This window comes from Balaenoptera acutorostrata, chromosome 19 (assembly GCF_949987535.1).
Source record: "Balaenoptera acutorostrata chromosome 19, mBalAcu1.1, whole genome shotgun sequence".
In the NCBI taxonomy this organism is placed as follows: Eukaryota; Metazoa; Chordata; class Mammalia; order Artiodactyla; family Balaenopteridae; genus Balaenoptera; species Balaenoptera acutorostrata.
Window position 1 is genome coordinate 7,475,818 of NC_080082.1, and position 22,862 is coordinate 7,498,679.

The 22,862-nt window shown below is 48.0% G+C and overlaps 1 protein-coding gene across 1 annotated transcript in view; it reads right to left on the reverse strand.

The window, feature by feature from the left end:
- The window catches only part of BCO1 (beta-carotene oxygenase 1), a 37,103-nt gene that overhangs the window by 6,178 nt on the left and 8,063 nt on the right, over positions 1 to 22,862 (reverse strand). The window contains exons 3-8 of the mRNA XM_007182590.2: positions 17,408 to 17,537; positions 15,709 to 15,856; positions 14,062 to 14,209; positions 11,588 to 11,811; positions 8,764 to 9,021; positions 835 to 940 (exon numbers count right to left, since the gene is read on the reverse strand). Of these exons, the coding sequence (XP_007182652.2) occupies positions 835 to 940; positions 8,764 to 9,021; positions 11,588 to 11,811; positions 14,062 to 14,209; positions 15,709 to 15,856; positions 17,408 to 17,537 (1,014 nt within the window). The remainder of the gene's footprint in view (positions 1 to 834; positions 941 to 8,763; positions 9,022 to 11,587; positions 11,812 to 14,061; positions 14,210 to 15,708; positions 15,857 to 17,407; positions 17,538 to 22,862) is intronic.

The following is a 22,862-nucleotide window of genomic DNA, read 5'->3' on the forward strand; positions in this document are numbered from 1 at the left end:
ACAAACACGGCCCCCACCCCACGGGCTTCTACACTAGGGCAGTGGTCCTCAATCAGGTTGGAGGCCAGGGACGCTGCTCAACATCCTCCGATGCCCAGGGCAGCCCTGACCGCAAGAATGACCCGGCCCCCGTATCAGCAGTGCCCACATTGGGACGCCCTGCTCTGGTGGGTGCTTCTCTCCGAGGGGGTTTATGTTCTGGGTGTAGCTCAGCCTTTCTGAGGCCCAATTTTCTCCTCTGGCAAACGGGGCTGATAGCACTGATTCTGCAGGGTGTTCTGAGTGTGCACAGGTAGAAATCTGCACATGCCATGCCTTTCGGGAAGTCAGCGTTCAATACACAGCAGCATTTGATACAGAGAACAAACTAGTGGCTACCAGTTGAGGGGGGCGATATAGGGGTGGGGGAGAGGGGGGTACAAACTATTGGGTGTAAGACAGGCTCAAGGATGTATTGTACAACACAGGGAATACAACCAATACTTTGTAATAACTGTAAATGGAAAGTAACCTTTAAAAACTGCATAAAAAATTTAAATTCAAAAAAATAAAATAAACTTTTAAAAAGAAAGCAAAAAAACCCCAAAAAAACCATGGAAGCATTTGAAAGGCTAGCCGTGAAAGTCCCTGGGTCCAACGACCACCCGAGTACCTCCCTGGGAGGGGTATGAAGATACTTGAAAGAGAAGTGTCCCCAAATGCCTTCCCTTGGGCATCCCAACAGCCTTCCTCTCAGTCCCTCGGCCACGCACATCTCCTCTGCATCAGAAAGAGGTATCATATAAAGAGGACATTCAGCCCCTCCCTAAACACAGGACAGAGGATGCATTTTACCTTCATAAAGCAACTCCGGCTGGCAGTAGACTTGGTCCTCTTTTTCCTTCAGGGCTCTTGCTGTTGTAGATGACAGTTTGATTAAATTGGAGCCCACCTCTGCATTCTGAAAGAATCGGTTTTCCAGAAAAATAAAAACTTGGTATCCAGAACAAGTATTTGTTTTACTGTGCACATGTTAAAAAATGCTTTAGTGTCTGTCACCTTGTTCTGGCCTCACATTAACCACCGGAAGCAGCTATTATATGATTGGCCTTTTCAGTTAAAAATGAGAACTGGGGGCTGGAAGTGACTCCCCGAAGAGGGCAAAGCTGGTGGGTGGTAGAAGGGGGGGCCCTAAAAACCCTGGATCTTTTCTTCTACTCTGGGCTGCCTGATCCCTCACAGGTGAATTAATGTACTTATAAGTTCTCACTTTTTAAATACTGGATGATTCACCTGTAAAAGGCTGCATCAGTCATTAAATAGGTGTTTATAAAGAGTTCATAATAACATGTGAAATGCTCATGATAGAATACTGAGTGAAAAAAGCAGCAGAGTAAACTGCATACACAGTCTGAGCTCAACCATGTTAAACAAAGAAAAAGAAAAAGAAATTACATTGAAAAGAGCCTGGGAGAAATACCAAATAGTAACAATATAGCATGTGGTGGGATTATGGAGACTTTCATTTCTTTTTCTAGGCTTTTCTAGATTTTCAGTATTTTCTTCTATGAAAATGTACCCCTGTTGAAAAGAAAACAAACATGCAATAAAAATTACTTGGGAGAAAAATATCTATCAAGGACATCTCTTGGTCTCAAGTGACAATCGGACTTTGTTCAGTACTTTACCATCATCGTTGTAACCCAGGAGAGGGACAGAACACAATTAATTAAATATCTATTGAGCATCTACTACTCCCTGTGTCCCCACATACTCTCTACGGGACCTTGAACAACTTACTTGGTATCTCTGAAGTTCAGTTTCCCCATCTGTATAATGAGGTATAGCACAAGCATCGTATAAATAGTATGTGCGTCTCCAAGTTATTATGCAGATTAAATAAAACAATACGTGCAGTTGGTTTATAAGAGGGCCTGGTTAGCGGTAAATGCTAGATAAATGTTAACTGCTATTGATAACATAATTGTATTATTATTTTTTTTTTTACTACTACTACTACTGCCACTACCCCTGGGGGTGAGTTCAGGTTAGGCACTGGAGGAGAAGGAGGAACAAGGCCACAAATCTCTGCATTCATGGAGTTACAGGAGGAGAATTATGGTCATGTCTGACTTCTCATTTAAACTTTTCTCTACTTTCCAAACTTTCCAAAATAAGCTTTTATAATGAAAACAAACCTATTCGAACAATAGCAGCTTTTGGCTGAGAAGGTGGGAAATTTACTGCATCCTAGAAGCTGAACCGTAGGGCCCCTCTGAGATTTGTTTAGGGCGATCCCAATTAACAGAAGAGGAAACTGAGGCCCAGGGAAGGAAAGTGGCTTGCCCAGGGTCACACAGAGGGGAGCAGAGGCTGGGCCCAGAGCTTCGCACTGAGATTCTTCTGCTCAGAAGCAAAAGCACTGCAGGCAGCAGGCAAAGCAAAGCCCCTGAGGCTGGCCGGTTCCCATCCCATAGGTCTCGGCTCAAACATCCCTTTCCCTGACAAGTCAGTCTGCAGTGTCTCCAAGGCATGTGTCCCAAGCTGCAGTTATCTCCTTTATGGACCTGCTTCCTTCTTTCATGCTGTCTTCCCTGTGAAGACAGTGATCAGATTTTATTCAGTGCATGGCACATAGTCAGCTCCCAGGAAGGAACTGCTGAAGCAATGAGCAAATGCATGACTCAATGAGCTTTTCCTTCAACTCTTAAGGGGCAGAACACGTGCTTTGCAGGTGCTTGTAAAAATCAAACGAAGGGCGTGAAAAGGTCGTGTAGCGCCCAGAACATCGGGTGACTTGGAAGCAGAAGCTCTGTTTGCCTTCATCTGTATGTGCAGCCCCACATGTGAGAGGCCCTGCCCTGTGCCTTGCTAGTCAAGAGACAACCACAGGCCTCTTGTGCATGTCCCGGGCTTGATTCTCAGGGAGTCAGTCCGCAGAGACGTTTTCTAGCTGCAGCATGAAACTGGTCAGACTGGTTGAGGCATAAACTGCGAATTTTTCCACACACAGCAGTAATGAACATGACTTGGCAGCTTTCTGTGGCCAATGTGCTCAACTGTGGGAAGAAATCACTTTCCAGCCAGAATTCAACGAAATCCTGCAGTCTGGCTTTGAAATTCCTCAACTCGAGGGAACTCCCATGAGAAGCAGTCATCTCAATAATCCCGCAAAACACTGGCTTTGGAGTTTGGCAGCCTTGGGTGTGAAGTATGACTGTAGAGCTTTCTACATGAACTTGAGCAGGCCTCCCACAGCCTACGTGAACTTGAGCCTGCTTCCTCGTTTGTATAAAGGGGGGCAATCCGTAACTTTTGGACGGGTGGCGAGTACAAGCGAAGGTCCCTTTGACCTGCGTCTGGGGATTGTGGCTAGGATTAAATTAAATAATGGTTATGAAAACACCTGATCCAGGGCCAGACCATCGTAGGCAGTAATTTGGAGCCAGACAGACATGCATTCAAATCCCAACTCAAATCCTCTGGATGATTCTGCCATGTTAGGCAAGTTACTGTCTCTCTCATCTACAGTCATGGGGATGACAAATAACCCCGAGGACTGTCATACAGATTCGGTGAGAAGCATGCAGAGCATTTCACAGGGCCAAAAATTTTCAGGACCCAGGATGAGAGCAGAGGCCCACCAAACCTATGTCCACATATATCAAATTGTTAAGTAAAATACCATTCTCTCCCGCCTTCCTTTATGCACAGAGCTTCATAATGTTGTGGAACTGTGCTGTCTGATACGGCAAACACCACCAGCCATGCGTAGCTATTTAAATTTAAATTAAATGAAATTTAAAATTCCCTTCCTTGGCTGCACTGGCCACATTTCAGTAGCCTAGGTATCTGGCTGCTACTGCTTGGACAGAGAATATTCCTTCATTGCAGCAGGTTCTAGTGCCCAGTGCTGGTCTGGAAGGATGCATGTGAATTCAGAATTCCAGGACTCCTTGGCATTCTGAGCTAGAAGCAGCTGGCAGAGTGAAGGCTGGCTGCTGGGCCCAGGCTTCCCTCCTCCTTTTCTTCGCACTGCACGGAAGCCCCAGCCAGCCCTGGCCTCCCTGGTGGGTCTGAGGGCTGCATCCAGCAGCACAGCCTGCCCTTAGGAGGACAGAGGCAGCTGCTGCAGGCTGGCTTGGGTCATTTGTGCAGGGAATTCAGGGATCCCAGGTCACAGTTGGGGTCGGAAGGGTGCTTCTCTGGGTGGACATCCTGTGGCCCTGTGAATTCCTCACCCAGTGAAGAAGGGACACTGATGGAGAAAGGCCAGAGCAGGGGGCCCCTCTGGCCTAGGTCTAAGAGCAGAAAAGGCATCTGACACAGGGCCGGGCACAGAGTGAGCTCTCGAGAAATGGTGGCTTCTCTTATTATTGGGTCTTCATTTTTGCATTTGAAAACAAGACAAAAACCAAATCTACTGAGCCAGGAGTTGGAACCACCCCTTCTAGCTCCAAAATGCCAGCCCCACCCCCTCCTGGAGCCCTGCAGGACGAGGGCAGGGTGGCTGGCAGGGACTGTCTGCACCGCCCATGCCCCTTGGGGCCCAGCCCCACCTTAAACAACTCCCGCACCACCCTACACAAACAGGCAGAGGGTGCCAGTGGCCCCCTCCTTCCTTGGACCCCAGCTGGCCCAAACGCCAGAGAAGCTGGGGCAGCTGGGAGGCCCCAGACTTTTGAACACACTTCAGTATAGCCCATTCTATGTGGAAGGCACTTTCTACTTGGGAAATGTTCCAAGCGCTAAAGGAAGACCTTGTGCCCTTTTAGAGACCTTGCTTCACCTTTTTCATTCATTCATCGTTCATTCATTTATTTAAAATATCTAAGGGCTTAATGAGAACCCTCTGAGTACCAGACCCTGTGATGGGCTCAGGGGATAAACTGCTGACAAGACCAAGAGTCCCAGCCCTCTGGGAGCTTTAACAGGAAGCTCATTATACCTGCCATCAATGTGAGCAAAGAGCTGCAGGTGCCATTAGAATGTACAAACCCACTGAGGGAGTCAGGATGTCAGACCTGAAGGATGAGCAGGGATTAGAATCCCCTGGAGGTTGTGCCTTCACTGGGCTGGTCTCAGAGTCCCCAGGTAAGTCCAACCCGCAGCCGGGAGAGGAGCAGAGGTCTCACGGGAAGAAGACAGGGTTGCAGGCAGAGAGACAGCAACGTGCAAAGGCCCCAGACTGAAGAGCGTTTGAGAAAGGGCGGCATCCCCTAAGGCCCTTCCCTAATATGCTTTTGGACAGGATGGAATCAGAGCCGCCGGATCTGGACACATAGGCCATGTCTGTAGCTCGACTTTCCCCTTTCAACACGCAGGTGGGGCGACTTGAAAGTGAAGCAAGGAGACATTTTTAAGGGACAATAAACAGCAATTAAAAAGCGTGACCGGAGCTACCCTTCCCAGCGCTCACTCTTCTTTGCAGATGGCTCACACAGTGCCTTTTTAAAATACACGTGCTAAACTTCTTAGCTTGGTTCCAAGGAAGCAAATCATTTCTAGAGCTTGATAAAAGGTTATAAAATCCTGCAGTGTGTGGGCAGCAGAAGGGAGTGTTTCCTCTCTGTGTATCATCCACAGGCTGAGGCCTCCACAAGGTGGGGGTGGGGTGGGAGGTGGGGTGGAGGTGGGCAGGCCTCAGGATTTGCCACCTGTGTGCTTTGTGACACCCCCATTGCATCCTGGAGCCAGGAGACACCCCAAGCGCTGCACTATGGAACTTCCCAGAGTGAGGGGCACAGAGGCCAGGGGCTCAGATGATGATTTTGTGGGACACGGCCGTTCATTCAATAGCCCTGAATCACATGGGGAGAAAGTTAATCCCTTTTTCTCTTCCAGTCTTTCCGACTGGGTCCAGGCGAGAGTCTCAGTTAAGTGCCACTATGTGTTTGACACCTAATACTTTTCCAACGTTCTCTTTAAGGAAGAGATCAGGTCTTGGCTAGAGCAACAGCATCAGGCTAGAGCTCAGGACCTGCGCTTATTACCAGCCCTTCACGCGCATCTGCACTTCCATCCACAGCACGCAATGCTGGCTTTCCACTGGGTCGTGATAGGTTTCCTTCCACGTGAGTTAAGGGAAGAGTGAGTTGATTTAAATGAAAACATGATTTTGTAAATGTTAACAGAGGTGATAGGAAGTACGGTGAAAATCATGACAGAGATACACAAATGACTGCAGATGGGGAAATGCTGGAGAGAGGAGAAAGGACCCAGCTCTGGAGTTGGAGAAAGGACCCAGCTCTGGAATTGGACAAAGCTGGGTTCAGATGCGGGTCTTCCGCCCACTGGTTGGGAGGTGCCTGAACTCCTGCATAGAGGCGCCTGGAGGGTGGGAGGGAGAAGCCTCCCTGGCCATGTAGGAGTGTCTTCTGTTCCCTAGGCCTGCAGGGCTCTGAGAGAGGTCAGGGTGACCCTCTGGGACTCTTTCCAGGAGTTAGGCCTGCTCGGGAGATCAGCAGAGTTATACCCCTTACCAGCTCCAAGGAAGGGTTTAGAGCCAATCTTGGCTCTGCCACTGGGCTGTGTGACCTTGGGTACATTCCTTAACCTCTCTGAGCCTCAGTTTCTTCATCTGTAAAATGAGGCTAACCTGAGGATCTCTCCCACAGATTGTTTTGATCATTAAGTTAGGTAAGGAAAATACAATGCTTAGCAAAGTACCTGGCACATAGAGTGCATTGAGTAAGGATGAGCCATCAAAACTGAATTGAACTGAATTTGGTTTCATTTAAATTAATTAAGTCATGAAGTCAGGAAGTTCTGGAGCCAGAAGCCTCTGTAGCCCTTAAAACCAAACCCAGAGCCCTGGCAGCATCAGCCTAATTAAGGATAACGTCTGGCCCAGGGGTCATTTTTAACGTAAGAACAGGACTGTTCAACATCAGGGAGACGGGTAAGCAAATGGTGATGAATCCCCACCATGGACTGCCAGGCCAATATTTAAAATGATGTCATAGAAGACTATTTAATGTCATGGAGAGATGTCTACATATACAAGTAGATGGAAATAGTATGTACAGTAGTATACAAAATAGTATGTACATATTCAGCCATGAAAAAAAATGAGGCCCTGATACGTGCTACAACACTGATGAACTGTGAAAACATGCTTCGTGAAAGAGGCCAGCCACGAAAGACTACATATTGTATGATTCCATTTATATGAGATATCTAGAATAGGCAAATACACAGAGATAGAAAGTAGATTAGTGGTTACCTGGGGCTGGGGGGGATGGAGGGGTTGGGGGTGGGGAGCTGATGGTTAAAGGGTACAAGGTGTCTTTTGGGGAAATGAAAATGTTTTAAAATTGATTGTGCTGATGGTTGTACATTCAACTCTGTGAATATGCTAAAAGCCATTGAATTGAACACTTTGTTTTGGTTTTTTTTAAGATTTTTTTTTTTAATGTTGACCATTTTTAAAGTCTTTAATTAGCTTGTTACAATGTTGCTTCTGTTTTATGTTTTGGTTTTGTGGCCCACAGGGCATGTGGGACCTTAGCTCCCTGACCAGGGGTTGAACTCTCACCCCCTGCATTGGAAGGCGAAGTCTTTACCACTGGACGGCCAGGGAAGTCCCAAATTGTACACTTCATTTTTTAAATTTATTTATTTTATTTACTTATTTTTGGCTGCATTGGGTCTTCGTTGCTGCATGTGGGCTTTGTCTAGTTGCGGCGAGTGAGGCCTACTCTTCGTTGCGGTGCGCGGGCTTCTCATTGCAGTGGCTTCTCTTGTTGCAGAGCACGGGCTCTAGGTGTGTGGGTTCAGTAGTTGTGGCTCATGGGCTTAGTTGCTCCGCCGCATGTAGGATCTTCTGGGACCAGGGCTCGAACCCGTGTCCCCTGCATTGGCAGGCAGATTCTTAACCACTGTGCCACCAGGGAAGCCCCAAATTGTACACTTTAAATGAGTGAAAATGGGTGAATAGTATGGTATGTGAATTATGTTTCATTAAAGCTGTTAAAAATTGTGTACAGTATAATTTTCTTCTCCAAAATTAGGAAATATGTATTTATATGTTAAATATTAATTTTAGAAAAGAAAATCATACTGTACATAATTTTTAACAGCTTTGAGATATATACACAATATGTATATATATTATATACATACATATCAATATATATTGTGTATGTATATCTTTCTGTCTACTTGCTTATCTATCTATTTATCTATAGAGAGAGAGAGACTTGGGAGGCAATACAAATATATCCACAATGGGTTTATGGTAATTTTTTTTCCTTTTAACTTAATCTATATTTTCGAAAGTTTCTACCATGAATATATACCATATTTGGAAAAATAATGAAAGCATTTTCTGTTCTTCTTTAAGAACAGTTCATTTGGGGACTTCCCTGGTGGCGCAGTGGTTAAGAATCCGCCTGCCAATGCAGGGGACGAGTGTTCGAGCCCTGGTCCGGGAAGATCCCACATGCTATGGAGCAACTAAGCCCGTGCGCCACAACTACTGAGCCTGCGCTCTTGAGCCCGTGAGCCACAACTACTGAGCCCACATGCCACAACTACGGAAGCCCGCGCACCCAGAGCCCGTGCTCTGCAACAAGAGAAGCCACCACAATGAGAAGCCCGCGCACCGCAACGAGGAGTAGCCCCCGCTCGCCGCAACTAGAGAAAGCCCATGCAAAGCAACGAAGACCCAACATAGGCCCCCCCCAAAAAAAGAACAGCCCATTTTGAATTTCAATATTAACGAAATTAGAGCCAAAGTCACTTCCTGAGTGGGCTCACATCTCCCAGGACTCAAGCCATTACCTTGTCCACACGGAGGGGCACTGCGAACCTCTTGAGGGCTGGGACGGAGGTGAGCCTGGAGTTCTCCTCGAAGTCCTTATTCAGGTTGGCCAAGTAGAAGAGCTGGTAAAGGCTGCTGTCCTCGTAGGCAATGACGTCGAACAGAAGGCAGCCGTCCTCTTCGTAGGCGTTGACGTGATGAAACACCACCATGGGGTCCGTGTAAAATTTGGTCAGCACGGGCTTCCTCGTCCTTTGGTCAATGATGTGAATGTAAGTCTGAAAGAAGATGCATATCAGTGCTCAGCTCTTCCTCTGCAGGCCCAACACAGTGGCATCAGGCAGGGGACAAGACCCAGCCCTGCCATCCACTTGCTCGTGACCCTGAAGCATTCCCTCCCCTTTATGAGCCTCTCTGTACTACCTCCAGGCACACGCAAAAGTGCTGAGGGAGGAGGGAAGCTTTGCTGCCAGGGCCCCTTCCTCACCAGGAGGACAGTATCTGGGGAGATACAGGATCTGAGAGTGTACCATCTCCCCAGCCTTCACTTGACTGTGATCCAGGTGGGCAGCGACAGACCAGCTCCCAGGCAAGGCCAGGTTGAGGAGAAACAGTCAGGTCCAGCCCTCTAAGGTCCCATTGGTGGCCAGCGCCCCTAAAGCCCCTCCTGGATCCCCTCTCCTGACCTTTGCCCGCTGCAGGTGTGGTTTTCCCAGTAACCTGGCTTCCCTGGAGGGCTGCGGTGCCAAGTGACCGGTCTAGTCAAGGAGCCCATGTGAGTATCAGCTCATTAGGCGTCCACATGCACCTCTGGGTGTCACAGGCAGTATCACTCTGGGTGGCAAGTAGCCATATCTGCAGCCCCAGTTGCCTAATCCAAGGGGAAGGGGTGTTTTCTTTCGTTTGGCAGCTCTGGCCTAACCATCCTCCTTCTGAAAGGAGGGAGGGGCTGCTCCAGGCTGCCGTTTCCCCACCTCCTCTGGCTCATTGCTTCTTTCTCTCCTTTCCCAGAATCAGGCTTTGAAGTTAAGTGGGGGAGCGGGGAGGAGTAGTGTACAGAGGAAGAGGGCATTGGGAGGGAGGGTGGGTTTGGGGAGGTGAACACAGGCGTGGTTATTGTAGGCTTTTCTTCCCCATAAACCCAATCCCAGGGTCAGACACAGGGACTTCTCAGAAAGTTCTCCAAATGCATTCCAAAGCCCTTCCCAGGGCTCTGTGCCCCGTCCTCGTCCTCGGGGGCTCTGTCTTCTCACTGTGGGACTCTCCAGGGCCAGAGGTCCCCAGGGGCTGCAGACTGGAGGCCTAGAGGGCTCTGACACTCCTGCCGGCGGGATGCTCATGGTCCTGTGGAGCAAACCCACTTCCTCTGGCTCCCTGCTGGCCCCCTTGCCCAGCTCATTCAACCCACAAACATTCATATGAGGGCTTAAGACACATCAGACACTTTTTGGGGAACTGAAGAGATAAAATAAAACCACCCGCCCACTTTCATGGAGTGTATATTTCAGTGGGGGTGAGGCCAAGGGTCAGTGATCAATATATACAACATGTCAAGGACGATGGATGAGCACGACTGAGAAAATGGAGTGGGGGGTGGAGAAGCCTTTCGGGGGTGGGGGTCTGTGATAGACACGCGGACCTCAGGGGTGGGGGAGGGTAGAGCGAGACCGGGATTGATCAAGGGAGAAAGCCATCTGGGAAAGAACATTCCAGGTGGAGGGGACACAAAATCAAAGGCCCTGAGGCAGGAACGTGTTTGGCAGGTTTGAGGTGTAGGAGGCGACCACGTGAGCAGGGAGCCAGCGGTTGGGATGAGGGCATGTGGGCCTTTATGGGCTGGTGAGTGAAGCCTTTGGATCTTATTCTGAGGAAGACGGGAAATCACCAGAAGGTTCTGAGCAGAGGAGGGATCTCACCTAACCCCTTTGTTCCCTCGAGGACCTCACTCTCCTCCTTGAGAATGCAGGCGTTAGAGAGGCGGCAGCCACACGCGGGACACATATTTGTATGGATACATGAAGATGCACGAGGTGCGCAGAAAGAGGAGAAGGGTGTCAAATGGATGGTGGTGGTTCCCTCGGGAGGGGGCTGGGCGGGGAGGCGGGAGGAATGGGGATGGGGAGGAGGAAGGGGACTTGATCTGTTGCTTTCTACACTTGTGTGCTATTTGAATAGATGACACTGAGAATCACTTGATTATTTTTCACAAGTAACAATAGCACATAAATACATAGATACACCTATACATGAATAATGTATTCATACCCACATGTATATACACATACACACATGCAGACGTCACATATACAGGGAGCTACGTGTACATCCAGGCACACAGATATTCTGAGCACTCCACTCAGGTGTACCTAAATTGAAGACGTTTCTGTTACACCATCCGGTGGGACGCTCTATCATCATGATGTCTAAATGATCTGTGACATCCCCTCCCCGCCCCCAGCAGGGATGCTGAAAGGGCCTTGTCAACGGATGGTGGAGGCTGGAGGAGGCCAGGTGTGGGTCAGGGCTGAGGAGCAGCCCCTTTGCTGCTGGGCGAGTAGGGGCTGCTTTGGCTGATGAGGCTGCCTGGCCCAAGGTCACACGCCCTTCTGGGGATGGTCTGCTCCACTGACTTATGGACGTCGGGGCACAAAGGCCCAGCCGCTTGCCCTAACTGGGGACCACTGTGAAGGGCCATCCCAGCTTCAGAACTCGCTGGAAGGTCGGCTCACGCCTCTGGGGAGACGGCGTGGCAGCTGATGGCCTCCCTCCCAGAGCCGCCCTGCCTGCTGACCTCCATCTTGCTCTGGCCGTCCTCGTGCGGTGGGGTCGCCGGCCCTGCCTTACCTTGTCCTCCCTGTGGAAAGCCAGGCAGGAAGCCCAGCTCACGCCCCGGATGTAGGCGGTTGCCATCTTGAGGATATCCATCCTGAAAGGCTGCTCGAGGAAAACGATGTAGCTCTCGGTGACTCCGAAGCTGTGGTAATAGCTTGGGGAGAGGAGCGCGCGGGAGGCGATGGAGCAGAACACCTCCATGTGTTTCAGGGGGCTCAGCCCCTTCTTCCCGCCCTCTAGAGAGAAGCCAGCCTCAGGGACGGCGCAGGGCCTGGCGGCCCCCGACGGGGCCACCGTCTCCCGCAGCGCGGCCTCTCAAACCCACCCGGCCGCTGAGAAGAACCTTCAAATGAGAGCCAACAACAAACCGGGTGAAGGCGCTGCGGCCTGGCTGATGCAGGGACGGGGCCCTTCCCCCGTGAGATCTGGTTTGGCATCCACAACCACTGCATCCCCAGGCTCTGGGCCTCTGGACCACCGGGCCTCTGGGCCAGGCGTATGCAACTCCAGCACGGGGCTAACCCAGCCTCCACCTGCTTTCTAAATAGAGGTTTATCTGGAGCGTGGCCCCTGCAGGGTCCACGGCTGCTTTGCTTTCGAGGTTCAGAGTTGAGAAGACACAGCAGAGACCATACAGGCGGCAAAGCCTCAAATACTTATTTTGTGGACCTTTACGGAAAACGTTTGCCAGCCCCTGCTCTGGAGCAATGTTCCTCACTTTCACATGCACGCGGATCATCTGGGGGTCATGACAAAATGTGGAGTGTGACTCAGCCTGTGGGGTGGGGCCCGAGGCCCTGCATTTCCGTCAAGCTCCCAGGCAGGGGGTTAGCTTCCCAAGGTTAAGCTTTGACATGTTGCTGAGAACCATCATTTGACGTGTATTTCATGGGGTTTCTATGAATTTCTTTTGGCATTGCCCGTTCTGAAACACCTGGGAATGAGACTAAATGCCTATGGTAATGTGACAGATTGTGACAGTCAAGGTAGGCTGTAGGATTCCCATTTTACAGGTGGGAAACTAGGGCTTGGTGGGACGCTCCATCATTACAGCCAAAGGCACAGGGTTAAGCCGAAAAGACACAGGCCCCTTAGCCTGGCTGCCTACTCTGTTATTAGAGGGAAGGGAGAGACCAAAGGAAATCCTGCAGGAGTCCAAGTACCTTGCTCAGCATCCACCACGAAGGTGCTTTCTTATTCCTCTGCAAGGATGAGTCACCCGCTGGCCAAAAGGCCTCCCCACCCAGGCCTGGGGCTGGGTTATAATGAGTTACATGCAAGCGTCCCCACCTTTCTTGTGGCCACCTGTGCACACTGTAAACAGCTGGCTGGTGGGAGGGATGCTCTGGGTTTGTGGGGTAGTTCTTTTCTTCACCAAACAAATGGCACACAAAGCAAATTGAAAGGAAAGGCATCCTGGCCTGGGAGGCAGGACACAGGTGTGAATCCCAGCGAAGCTGCCAGCCTGGACCAGGTGTGCAGAGGGTACCTCCTGTGAGCCGTGGGCATGTCACCTGATCCCCCTGGGGCCCGCAGTCCTCTGTAATATGAGGTGGCAAACTCAAATGCCTAACCACCCCCAGGTCTGCATTCTAGGATCCCAAAGGGCCCTTATATCCCTTTATTGGCTTAATTAATGGGAGTTCCATTTAACAAAAGCATTGTACCTTCTGACCTTGGGGGCTCCCATCTGCCAGCAGAGCCTGGAATCTGCTCGGGGGTGAGGGGGGGGCTCTACGGGACTGTGAGGGAGGGGGGCCAGCAGGGATCACAGATGGAAACCGGCCTTCCTAAACCAGAAGGTCTAGCCAAGCACCCTCATAGTTCTGTACTGTCTCCTGAGCCCACGCAGCCACTCTTGGAGGCCTGGTCTCCTGGGTGTGGTTCCCAAGAGGGTCCTGGACAAATAAGGGCTAGGAGCCCAGCCCTCCTCCCCCTCAGGAACACGCAGTCACAATCGGCCTGGGCTCCACGCCAGGTTCCTGCCCCTAAATGGAGACGGTCCAGAAGGCCCGCAGAACAGGGTGGGGATGTGGAGTGGGTGCCAGCAGGGCTGAGCTCCCTGAACAACCCTGGGAGCCTGGCTTCAGGGGCTGGGATGAAAGAGGACAGCACAGCCCTGACATACAGAGGTTTGTCAGAAAACTAAAAAATGAATGAAAGAAAGGAAGGATGGATGGATGGATGATGAATAGATTAATGGATGGATTGATAGGTAGATGATTAATGAATAATGGATAAATTAATGAATTAATGAACAGGAACCTAAAGAAAAGGAGGTTGGAATAGCAAAGGGATTCACTTCTTCCAAAAGGAAGCCTAGCATCATTTCTTTTCTCCTAAAGGAGAAAAGTGAGTTCACGGTCCTCTGAATCATCTGTGCAGGCAAGTGTCAGATTGAGTGTTGTGTTATCAACCAAAATCAGAACTCTTCCGAAAGAGCCACCTTGGTGTCTGTACTCCATTACACCCCCAGAATGACCCACCTGATACTGTGGCAGGGATCTTAAAGATCACATATTTTGTCTTCCCCTTGTCCACGATGGACGTGCCAATGTTGAGAACATTTCCAGCGTCATCATAATGAGGATGTGACGTCGCCAGATTTACAGCCACGTGTTTACGATAATCAACCTGCAAAACATGACAGCCACCTGGTTTTTAAAAGGGGAGAGGGTGAAATCCTGTGAAAAGCTGACTGACTCCAGATTCAGACAGATGATGGTTATTTTTGCACATCTCCTGATCTGAAAATAAGGCAGACATCACCTTTAAAGGAGATGTTCCCTCTTGCAGCCTGATGTAACCTCGAGGGGGCCTCGCACAGCTGATAGGCTGCAGGGGACTTGGTGAGCTACATGTGTTTTCTCTGACAGTCACACCCAGCCTGTCACCTGGCCTTGCCGGGTGGCCTCAGCATGGAAACAGGACGCCTCACTGCAGAGAGCTCCAAGTAACAACTTGGGCAGAGAGGCAGCCTGAGGGCTAAGCTTGGCCACTTCTTTGGTGAAGCTATTTAAATTCTCCCCTTTTGCATCCCACAGAGGCATAAATCTCCAGGCCTCTCTCATAGGGTTATTCTGGGAACAGAAAGGTTACAAAAACATTTGGTCAAAGGGAAAGGAGACTAATGAGCTCAATAATGATCCCGACTCCAAACAAGCCACAACCATAGAGCAGTGGGGTGGCCCAGGAACCAACTGCCCGCCCTTCTTCCCCTAGAATAGCACAACCTCCTCCAGCCAAAAGTCAGGTGATACCTCGTTCTCTCCTCGTTAAATTGTATTGCAAAGACATCCAGGCTTTGAACTGCCAGCTGGAGAAAATTGAAAGTGGGTCTATTGATCTTCACGAAAATGTAGACTTGATTCTACCCAGGAAAGGTATCTGCTTGGGCTCTGATTTTTGCGCCCTTGCTCTGTGCCTAATGCCTCCCTCTTCAGGTCAATACAAGGCAGGGTTGCTGGGAGTCCTGGGTGGCCCAGTATAGTCATTCATTGAAATTTCCATTGAGGTGCCACTCAGTGCCAAGGACTATGGACACTGTTAGGGGTTGAACTGGATCTTCCAAAAAGATATGTTGAAGTCCTAACTCCTGGTGCCTAAATTTGGAAATAGGGTCTTTGTAGATGTAATCAAGTTAAAAAGAGGTCATTCTGGATTAGGGTGGGCCTTCATACAATGATTTGTAGCTTTACAAGAGATTGGATTACAAAAATTATTGGTTGCTCCTATAAACCAAGGAACAACCACCAGAAGCTGGAAGAGGCAGAGAAGGATCCTCCCCTAGAAACTTCAGAGAGAGCATGGCCCTGCCGATACCTTGATTTCAGACTTCCAGCCTCCAGAACTGTGAGAGGATACATTTCTGTTGTCTTAAGCCACCTAAGATACATTTCTGTTGTATTCCTTTGTTATGGGAGCCCTAGGAATGAATACAGACACAAAGATGACAGGGCACAGTCCTGCTGTAAGGAAGCTTAGAATCTAGTGCTAAGTGCTGAGCTGGGAGAGCCCAAGACCCAAGGGCATCAGAGGAGGGCTCCTCTGTGAGTTCCTGCAGGCTCCTGGCCTCCTGCAGGGGGTCCCTTTCTTGAGTCAGGAACTGAGGCTGGTTGTAGATTTACTGATACCTTCTCCAGGGTTTCCAGAGTCTGGGGGTTGATTTTCCTGATGTAATTGGTCTCCGTGGTTGCATAGAAGTCTTCTCCACACTTCATGATGTTGATCAGACAGTTGTCTGTGAAATCAGGGATGGTGTGGGACAGGTAGGAGAAAGCTCTGGGGAGGAAGCAAGTCAACGGGGTCAATGGCTGTGTCCACCCAGCTGGAAAGTTCTACTCGAGATGGTTTTAGTTTTCCCACCACTTAAAACACTCTGCTTCAACTAAGGGAGAAAAAGTACTGGGTCCCAATGGGTCCGTTGAGGAATCCTGAGGACTCAGAGATCAAGTTACCCAAAAATACCACCACATTCAATCAGCTAAGGAGGGAGTCAGCTGGGACAACAAGGCTGCCCGCTGAGCCCTCCTGGTCCCCCCAAATCCAAAAGTCTCCTGCACCAGAGCCATCAAGAGCTGGTGGGTTGTTCTGAAGTGTTTTAAGAAGTTCTACAGAAATCGTAGTCATACCCGTAATGGCCCCCCAAAGACTAGCAAAACAGCTAATCTCTGCTTTGGGCAGGAATGTGAGCCCACCCTGGTTACCCAGCTTTGTCCAGGATATTAGATTTTTGAAAAAGCAAAGCAAACTAATTATGAGTTAAGAACTGATCATTTGATTAGAAGGCAAACTCAAAGCAGGAAGTCCTGACCCTGTGTACTGGTTAGTGCTCCCCCTACTTGCAAACAGTGTAACAGCAAGGAGGCCCCACAGGCTGCGGTTTTAAATTCATTCCCTCCCCCTCCCCCAGGCTCCTCCCCCAGCAGGGAATGGGAGTTCCCTGCTTGCTGTGTGCCGGACTCAGCACTGGACACTAGGACTGGAGAGATGATGTCAGTTCTGGAAAAGCAGAAGCCAGCTTCCCTCTCTGGGCCAGTTTACCCCTAAGACATTTCACAACCCTTCTATGTCTAAAGAGTATCAGAAAGGAGGTACTGATGGCTGGCCTGATTCCCTGGCCAACAATTTAAGTGTTGAACATGTATGTAATACATTCATATGCATCACAACCCAGATGATTTTAACTGTATACAACTGAAAATTTCCCCCATCCTTCCTCTCATCAGTTCCCCACCTCCCTCATGCATCCTTCCAGAAAACAAATCTAGATTTCCCCCTGCCTTCTTACACAAATTATAGCATATTATATGCTCTTTCTACACTTTGCTTTTTTTTTTTTTCCACTTAACAGTATATCTTGGAAATCTTTCATTTGAAACGTAGAGAGCATCCTCATTCCTTTATTTATACCTGCCTGGTATTTTCCTGTAGTGTTACTGTGATTTATTTAACCACTCCTCTGTTGATGATCATTTGAGTTATTTTCAGTTCCTCATCATAACAAATAATTCAGCCATGAATAACCTTGTACATTTGTCATTTCAGACACAAGCAAGTACCCCTCTGGACTGAAGGGAATGTGCATTTGTAATTTTGATAGATAATTCCAAAGTGCTCCCCCACCAGCTATGTGGGAGAATACCTAACAATCTGTCAGGTGCTCTTTGCTTCTCTTGCTATCAGTGATCAAAAACTGTGCAGCGTATATGGTCAAAGGCCATCACGGGAAATTTTCCACCCAACCTAAAGACAGCCGTCAGGAGCAAACGCTGCTTGTTTTGACTGTAAAGGACATTGGAAAGCAGGACTAGATTCAAAATGGACAGTTACTTGGAAAATATGTTTTTGCAGGGGTCCGGATAGGCCATTGTTCCAAATTCTGACACCACAATCCTGTTCGCTTCAATATTGGCATTGTAGGTATCACTTCTCAGGTATTTGCTTCTGTAATAGACTTCACCTGAAAGAGAAGCAGCAGAATCATCCCAGACTGACACCTTTACAGGGCTTTGAAGTTGATTTCAGCCATTCCAGGGATTTGATGGGCAGTGGGTGGGGAGGGAGTTCACTGGGACAGTCCCTTTAATGTGTGTGCTAGATACAACAAGCATTTGGAGGGAACTCTCACACACATTTCGGCAAGGTTGAGACTCACAACAGTATGTCCAGGTAAGTATTCCTGTTCCCAGCTCCATCTTCGTATGAGGGAACTGAGGCTCAGAAATGTTCCATCCCCTCGCCCAGCATCACCCAGAGAGGTGCCGACCCAGGCCATCAACAACCCCTTCCACCATATTTGTATCCTTCCAGGTAAGGTCCAGATTTGGAGGATTGGTCCAGAAGGCCCTGTACTTAGGCTAGGTTTCTCCAGGGCCCAGTTCAGTTCTGGGAGCCCTACACTGACAATTTAGCCCCTGGAGTAACATTTCGTATCTATTTGCAACCAGGGAGCACCCTTATACCCAATTCTGCACACAGCAGAGGGTCAGTACATGTGTTGATGACACTGCAGAGAATCTGACTCACTCCAGAAAAGCATGGACTCTTGACCAGTCCACCAAGACCAACCTGAAAATATACCAGATGGTTCTAGACTTATATTAATTTCCTATGGCTGCTGTTACAAATTATCATAAATGTAGTGGCTTAAAACAACACAAATTTGTTATCTTACTGTTTTGGAAGACATCATCTGAAATGGGTTTTACAAGGCAAAAATCAAAGTGTCAGCAGGGCTAGTTCCTCCTGGAGGCTCTAGGGGAGAATCTAGAAGCTGCCTTTATTCCTTGGCTTGTGGCTGCATCACTCTGACCTCTGATTCTGCTGTCACATCTTTTCTGACTCTGACCCTCCTGCCTTCCTCTTTCCTTTATGACTACACCAAGCCTACCCTGATAATCCAGGACAATCTCCCCATCTCAAGGTCCTTAACTTAATCACATCTGCAAGACCCTTTTACCATGTAGAATAGCATATAATATATTCACAGTTTCCTTCTGGGGAGAGAAGGGGGAGGGAAGAGGAGAGAGGGGAGAGGAGAGAGGGGAGAGGGAAGAAGGGAGAGAGATATGGAGGGAGAGAGATACATATACTCTTCATAAGTGGGTGTGGGTGTGTCAGGAGAGGCTTCACAGAGGAGGTAGCACTTGAAAAAGCCCTTGAAGGATGAGTAGAATTGAACTGCAACAGATCCGGGAGGTGGGGCTAGGAGAGAGGGTCAGGTGTTCCCATGGACTCTCCCCAGAAAGTCTGTAAGCAAAGACCTGGGGGTGGGGTGCACAGCCCACTTCCTGGAAGGGCTAAGTCAGTGTGGGCTGGAGCACCGGGCACTTGGGAGCAGCAGGAACGAGATGAGGCTGGGGGCCAGGTGGGGACCTTACTAAGTCTTCAGGACTGTGAATACTGAGGCCTTTGACCTTCATTTGGTAGATAATTTGAAACCTCTAGGGTTTTTGTTTCATTTTATTTTGCCATTAGTTAGCAAATGACATTATGTTGACTTTTCCCCTCTAGAGAACACATTCCTTGCTGTAGTATAACCTATGCTTCCAGGGTTGGTACAATTATAATATGCAAAAAAGTAGGGCCCAGGACATACTGACAGTTTGTTCCCATAAAAAAGAGCTTCATCAGAGAAACGCCCATCATGTATCTACTGTCACAATGATTGGCTTCAAGGAGAGACTGAATCCCAAGAAATTCTTGCCCAGGGCATTTTTATATTTTCAGGAGAGGAAATGAAACTAAGAGCTAACATTTATTGAGCATGTGTGTGCTAATCACTGTGAGGGCACTTTATGTGTATTATCTGGTTTAATCCTCTGAACATAAGAAGTGTGTAGAAGACTCTAAGAAATGTATTCTTTAGGGGAAAAAAAATCAACTTAATGTCATTTACTAATTAACAGCCAAATAAAACAAAATTTAAACAATGCTTGAAGGTTTCAAATTTCTTACAAAATGAAGTGCAAAGGGCTTGGGCACTCATGACCCTGCAGGCCCATTTCCCAGCTAATAAATTGAGGCACAGAGAGGTTAAGTACCTTGCCTTAAGCCACACAGCTAGCAAGTGGTAAACTGGACTCAAAAGCTGGCAACTGGAAGATCCTGACACAGCGACCATGTCAATTGACCATTCTATCTGATCCTTGTTATTAAAAATATACCTATAGAAATATGCTATCATAACTGTATGGTGTGGTGAAGTTTCACAAACTAAACCTACCCATATAAACTACTTCCTGATCAAGAAACAGAATGTGAGCAGCCTTTGGGAAGGCCGCTCATATCTCATCCTGTACTAGCCTCCCCGATCCCAACCCTGCAGGGGAACCACTATCTTGACTTCTAACAGTCTTGGTTAGTTTTGCCCTCAGGATTGCGTTTTCACCTCTGTTTCCAAAGGATGTGAGTGTACGTTTCAGCAGTGATGACTCCAACCTGTGCATTTAAGTGGCAACAACAACAATAATGGTAACACTCGTCATGATAAAATTAGAAGAGACCATGAAAGACTTTCTGGTGCTTTCTCCAGTCTTCAGGAGGTAAACTGTGTGTCAGATAATCATCTGTCCTCTTTGCAAGCATCTTTTCAGGGGTGGCTACTGTACATTAGTATCTCTGAGATATTTGGTGGGGGGAGCTTTGTTCCTGGGGCAGCGGAAAGGAACATGGAGGAATGGTTAGGAGCACGGGCTCTGGGGCTAACTGGGCCCGGGGTTCATGCATTTGATCACTATTTGTTAAACACCTGGATGGGCCAGGATGTGAGTATGTAATGGTGAGTGGGACAGGCAAGATCTCCACCCCAAGTAGGTTCAAGTCTCCACGTGGATATGAATCCTTGCTCCATCATCTACCGGCCATGCACTTGACCCTGTGTCAGAGGCAAGCCTCAGTCCCCTCTGCTCTGACATGAGAATCCTGATACCTTCCTCACAGAGCTGCTATAACATTTAAGGCCTGTAAAGCACTTAGCACATAGTAGGTGCTCAATAAAAAGCTACATATGCTAGTCAGATATAGTAGGTAGCTGGGGCAAGGCTTTGGCTCTGGGCAAGTCCCCATTCAAGCCACGTGACCTTGGGTGAGTCCCTTTGTCACTGAACCTCAGTTTCTTCAACTGGAAGCTGGGGATCATACAGTCCTCCCCAACTAGGGTTGGCAGTTTTAAATGAGATGGGACGATAGAAGGAGTTTGGCTCCCTGGCGTTCAGCACGCACATGATAAGTGATGGCTGCAGTTCTGAATTCTCCAAAATCCCGGAGGCAGGAAGATTCACCTGGGGGCTGGTGAGGCCACACCTACTGGTCTTCATGCTACACAGGACCAGCTTTAAGGCCACTCTGGTCTCCCCTTGAGCCAGCCTGCCCTTCGCGGTCACTCTCTCTGAGGGCTGCCACCCATAGGTACTGGCTAATGTGCTTTGCCTAAAATGCTGAATTCTGTTCATATGAAACATAAACACCCAGCCCAGGCTGGTTGTCGACAGGCAGCCCATATCCTACAAACAACTAGCCCCGGAGCAGGGAGCGCTCAGAGGGCCGTGGGGAAATGTGTCTCTGGAATTGCTCAAGGCTGACACTTACTTTGAGGTTGAGATTAAAGAAGGAGGCACAGAGCGTTCTCTAGCACCCTGCTCTCGGGAGCCCAATTAACCACATTCCTTCTAAAGGGACACAAGTAAACAGACGTGTTCCCGCCTGGGATCTTCCAGAACTGGGTCAAGTGTGATTATTTGGTGGGGTGGGAGATATACACATATTTTTTTTTTTTATTAAAAAACTTTAAAGCAAACTTTCCAAAAGACTACCTTGGAGCTACAACAGTTGAAAAAGTCAGCTTTGGAGAGGCTTTGTGCCTCTAAATCTCTGCGACTCTGCTGTTGGTGGGAATGTAAATTGGTATAACCATTATGGAGAACAGTATGGAAGTTCCTTAAAAAACTAAAAATAGAGCTACCATATGATCCAGCAATCCCACTCCTGGGCATATATCTGGAGAAAACCATAATTCAAAAAGATACATGCGCCCCAATCTTCATTGCAGCACTGTTCACAATAGCCAAGACATGGAAGCAACCTAAATGTCCATTGACAGAGGAATGGATAAAGATGCGGTATATATATATATACAATGGAATATTACTCAGCCATAAAAAAGAACGAAATAATGCCATGTGCAGCCATACGGATGGACCTGGAGATTGTAATACTGAGCGAAGTAAGTCAGACAGAGAAAGAGAAATATTGTATAATATCACTTATATGTGTAATCTAAAAAGATGATACAAATGAACTTATTTACAAAACAGAAATAGAGTCACAGATATAAAAAAACAAACTTATGGTTACCAGGGGAGAAAGTGGGGGAGGGATAAATTGGAAGATTGGGATTGACATGTACACACTACTATATATAAAGCAGATAACTAATAAGGACCTACTGTACAGCACAGGGAACTCTACTCAATACTCTGTAATGACCTATATGGGAAAAGAATCTAAAAAAGAGTGGACATATGTATATGTATAACTGATACACTATGCTGTACAGCAGAAACTAACACAACACTGTAAATCAACTATACTCCAATTAAAAAAAAACTCTCTGTGACTCTGACTCTTGGAATTCACACATTCAAATCCTCACGGGACACCGACTTTGCCTCTTATTGGAAAAGTATCAAATCTGCTGCTAAGAGGGACCTGGGTTGACTCATCTCCATGCCAGCTTTATAAAAATTTTCAATTTTGAAAGAATTTTAGACTTACAGAAAAGAGTGCTCCTGTATACCCTTCACCCGGCTTCCCCATCTCCACTCTGCCTTTTTTATTCAAATCTTTTTTAGTTTTTTAAAGCATTATCTTCTAGTGACTTCTGCTGAAGGCTATGAGTCATTTTCCTGTCTTTTGCTTTCTTACTTTCTTACTCCAGTCCTTTCTTCCTGGTTTGGCACTAATTTCCATTCTCCATGCTAGCTGTGCACTAGAACCACCTGGTACTTTTAAAAAATCATGGAGGCCCAAGCCCCAAACCACCAGTGTGCTCGGGGTCATTTGGGAAACATGTTGGAAACACAGATGCTCTATCCCTACCCTTCAAGCCCTGGGTGGGGTCTCAGGATTCACAACCTAAATGAGCATCCTGGGGGATTCTGATGCAGGAAGCCCACAAACCACCTTTTGAGAAATACTGGCTTTGTGTTACCTGCAAATCAGAGAATGCTGATTGCCCTGTGCATTGTCCTCTTAAATTGTGTATGGTAGTACTTAACATTTTTGG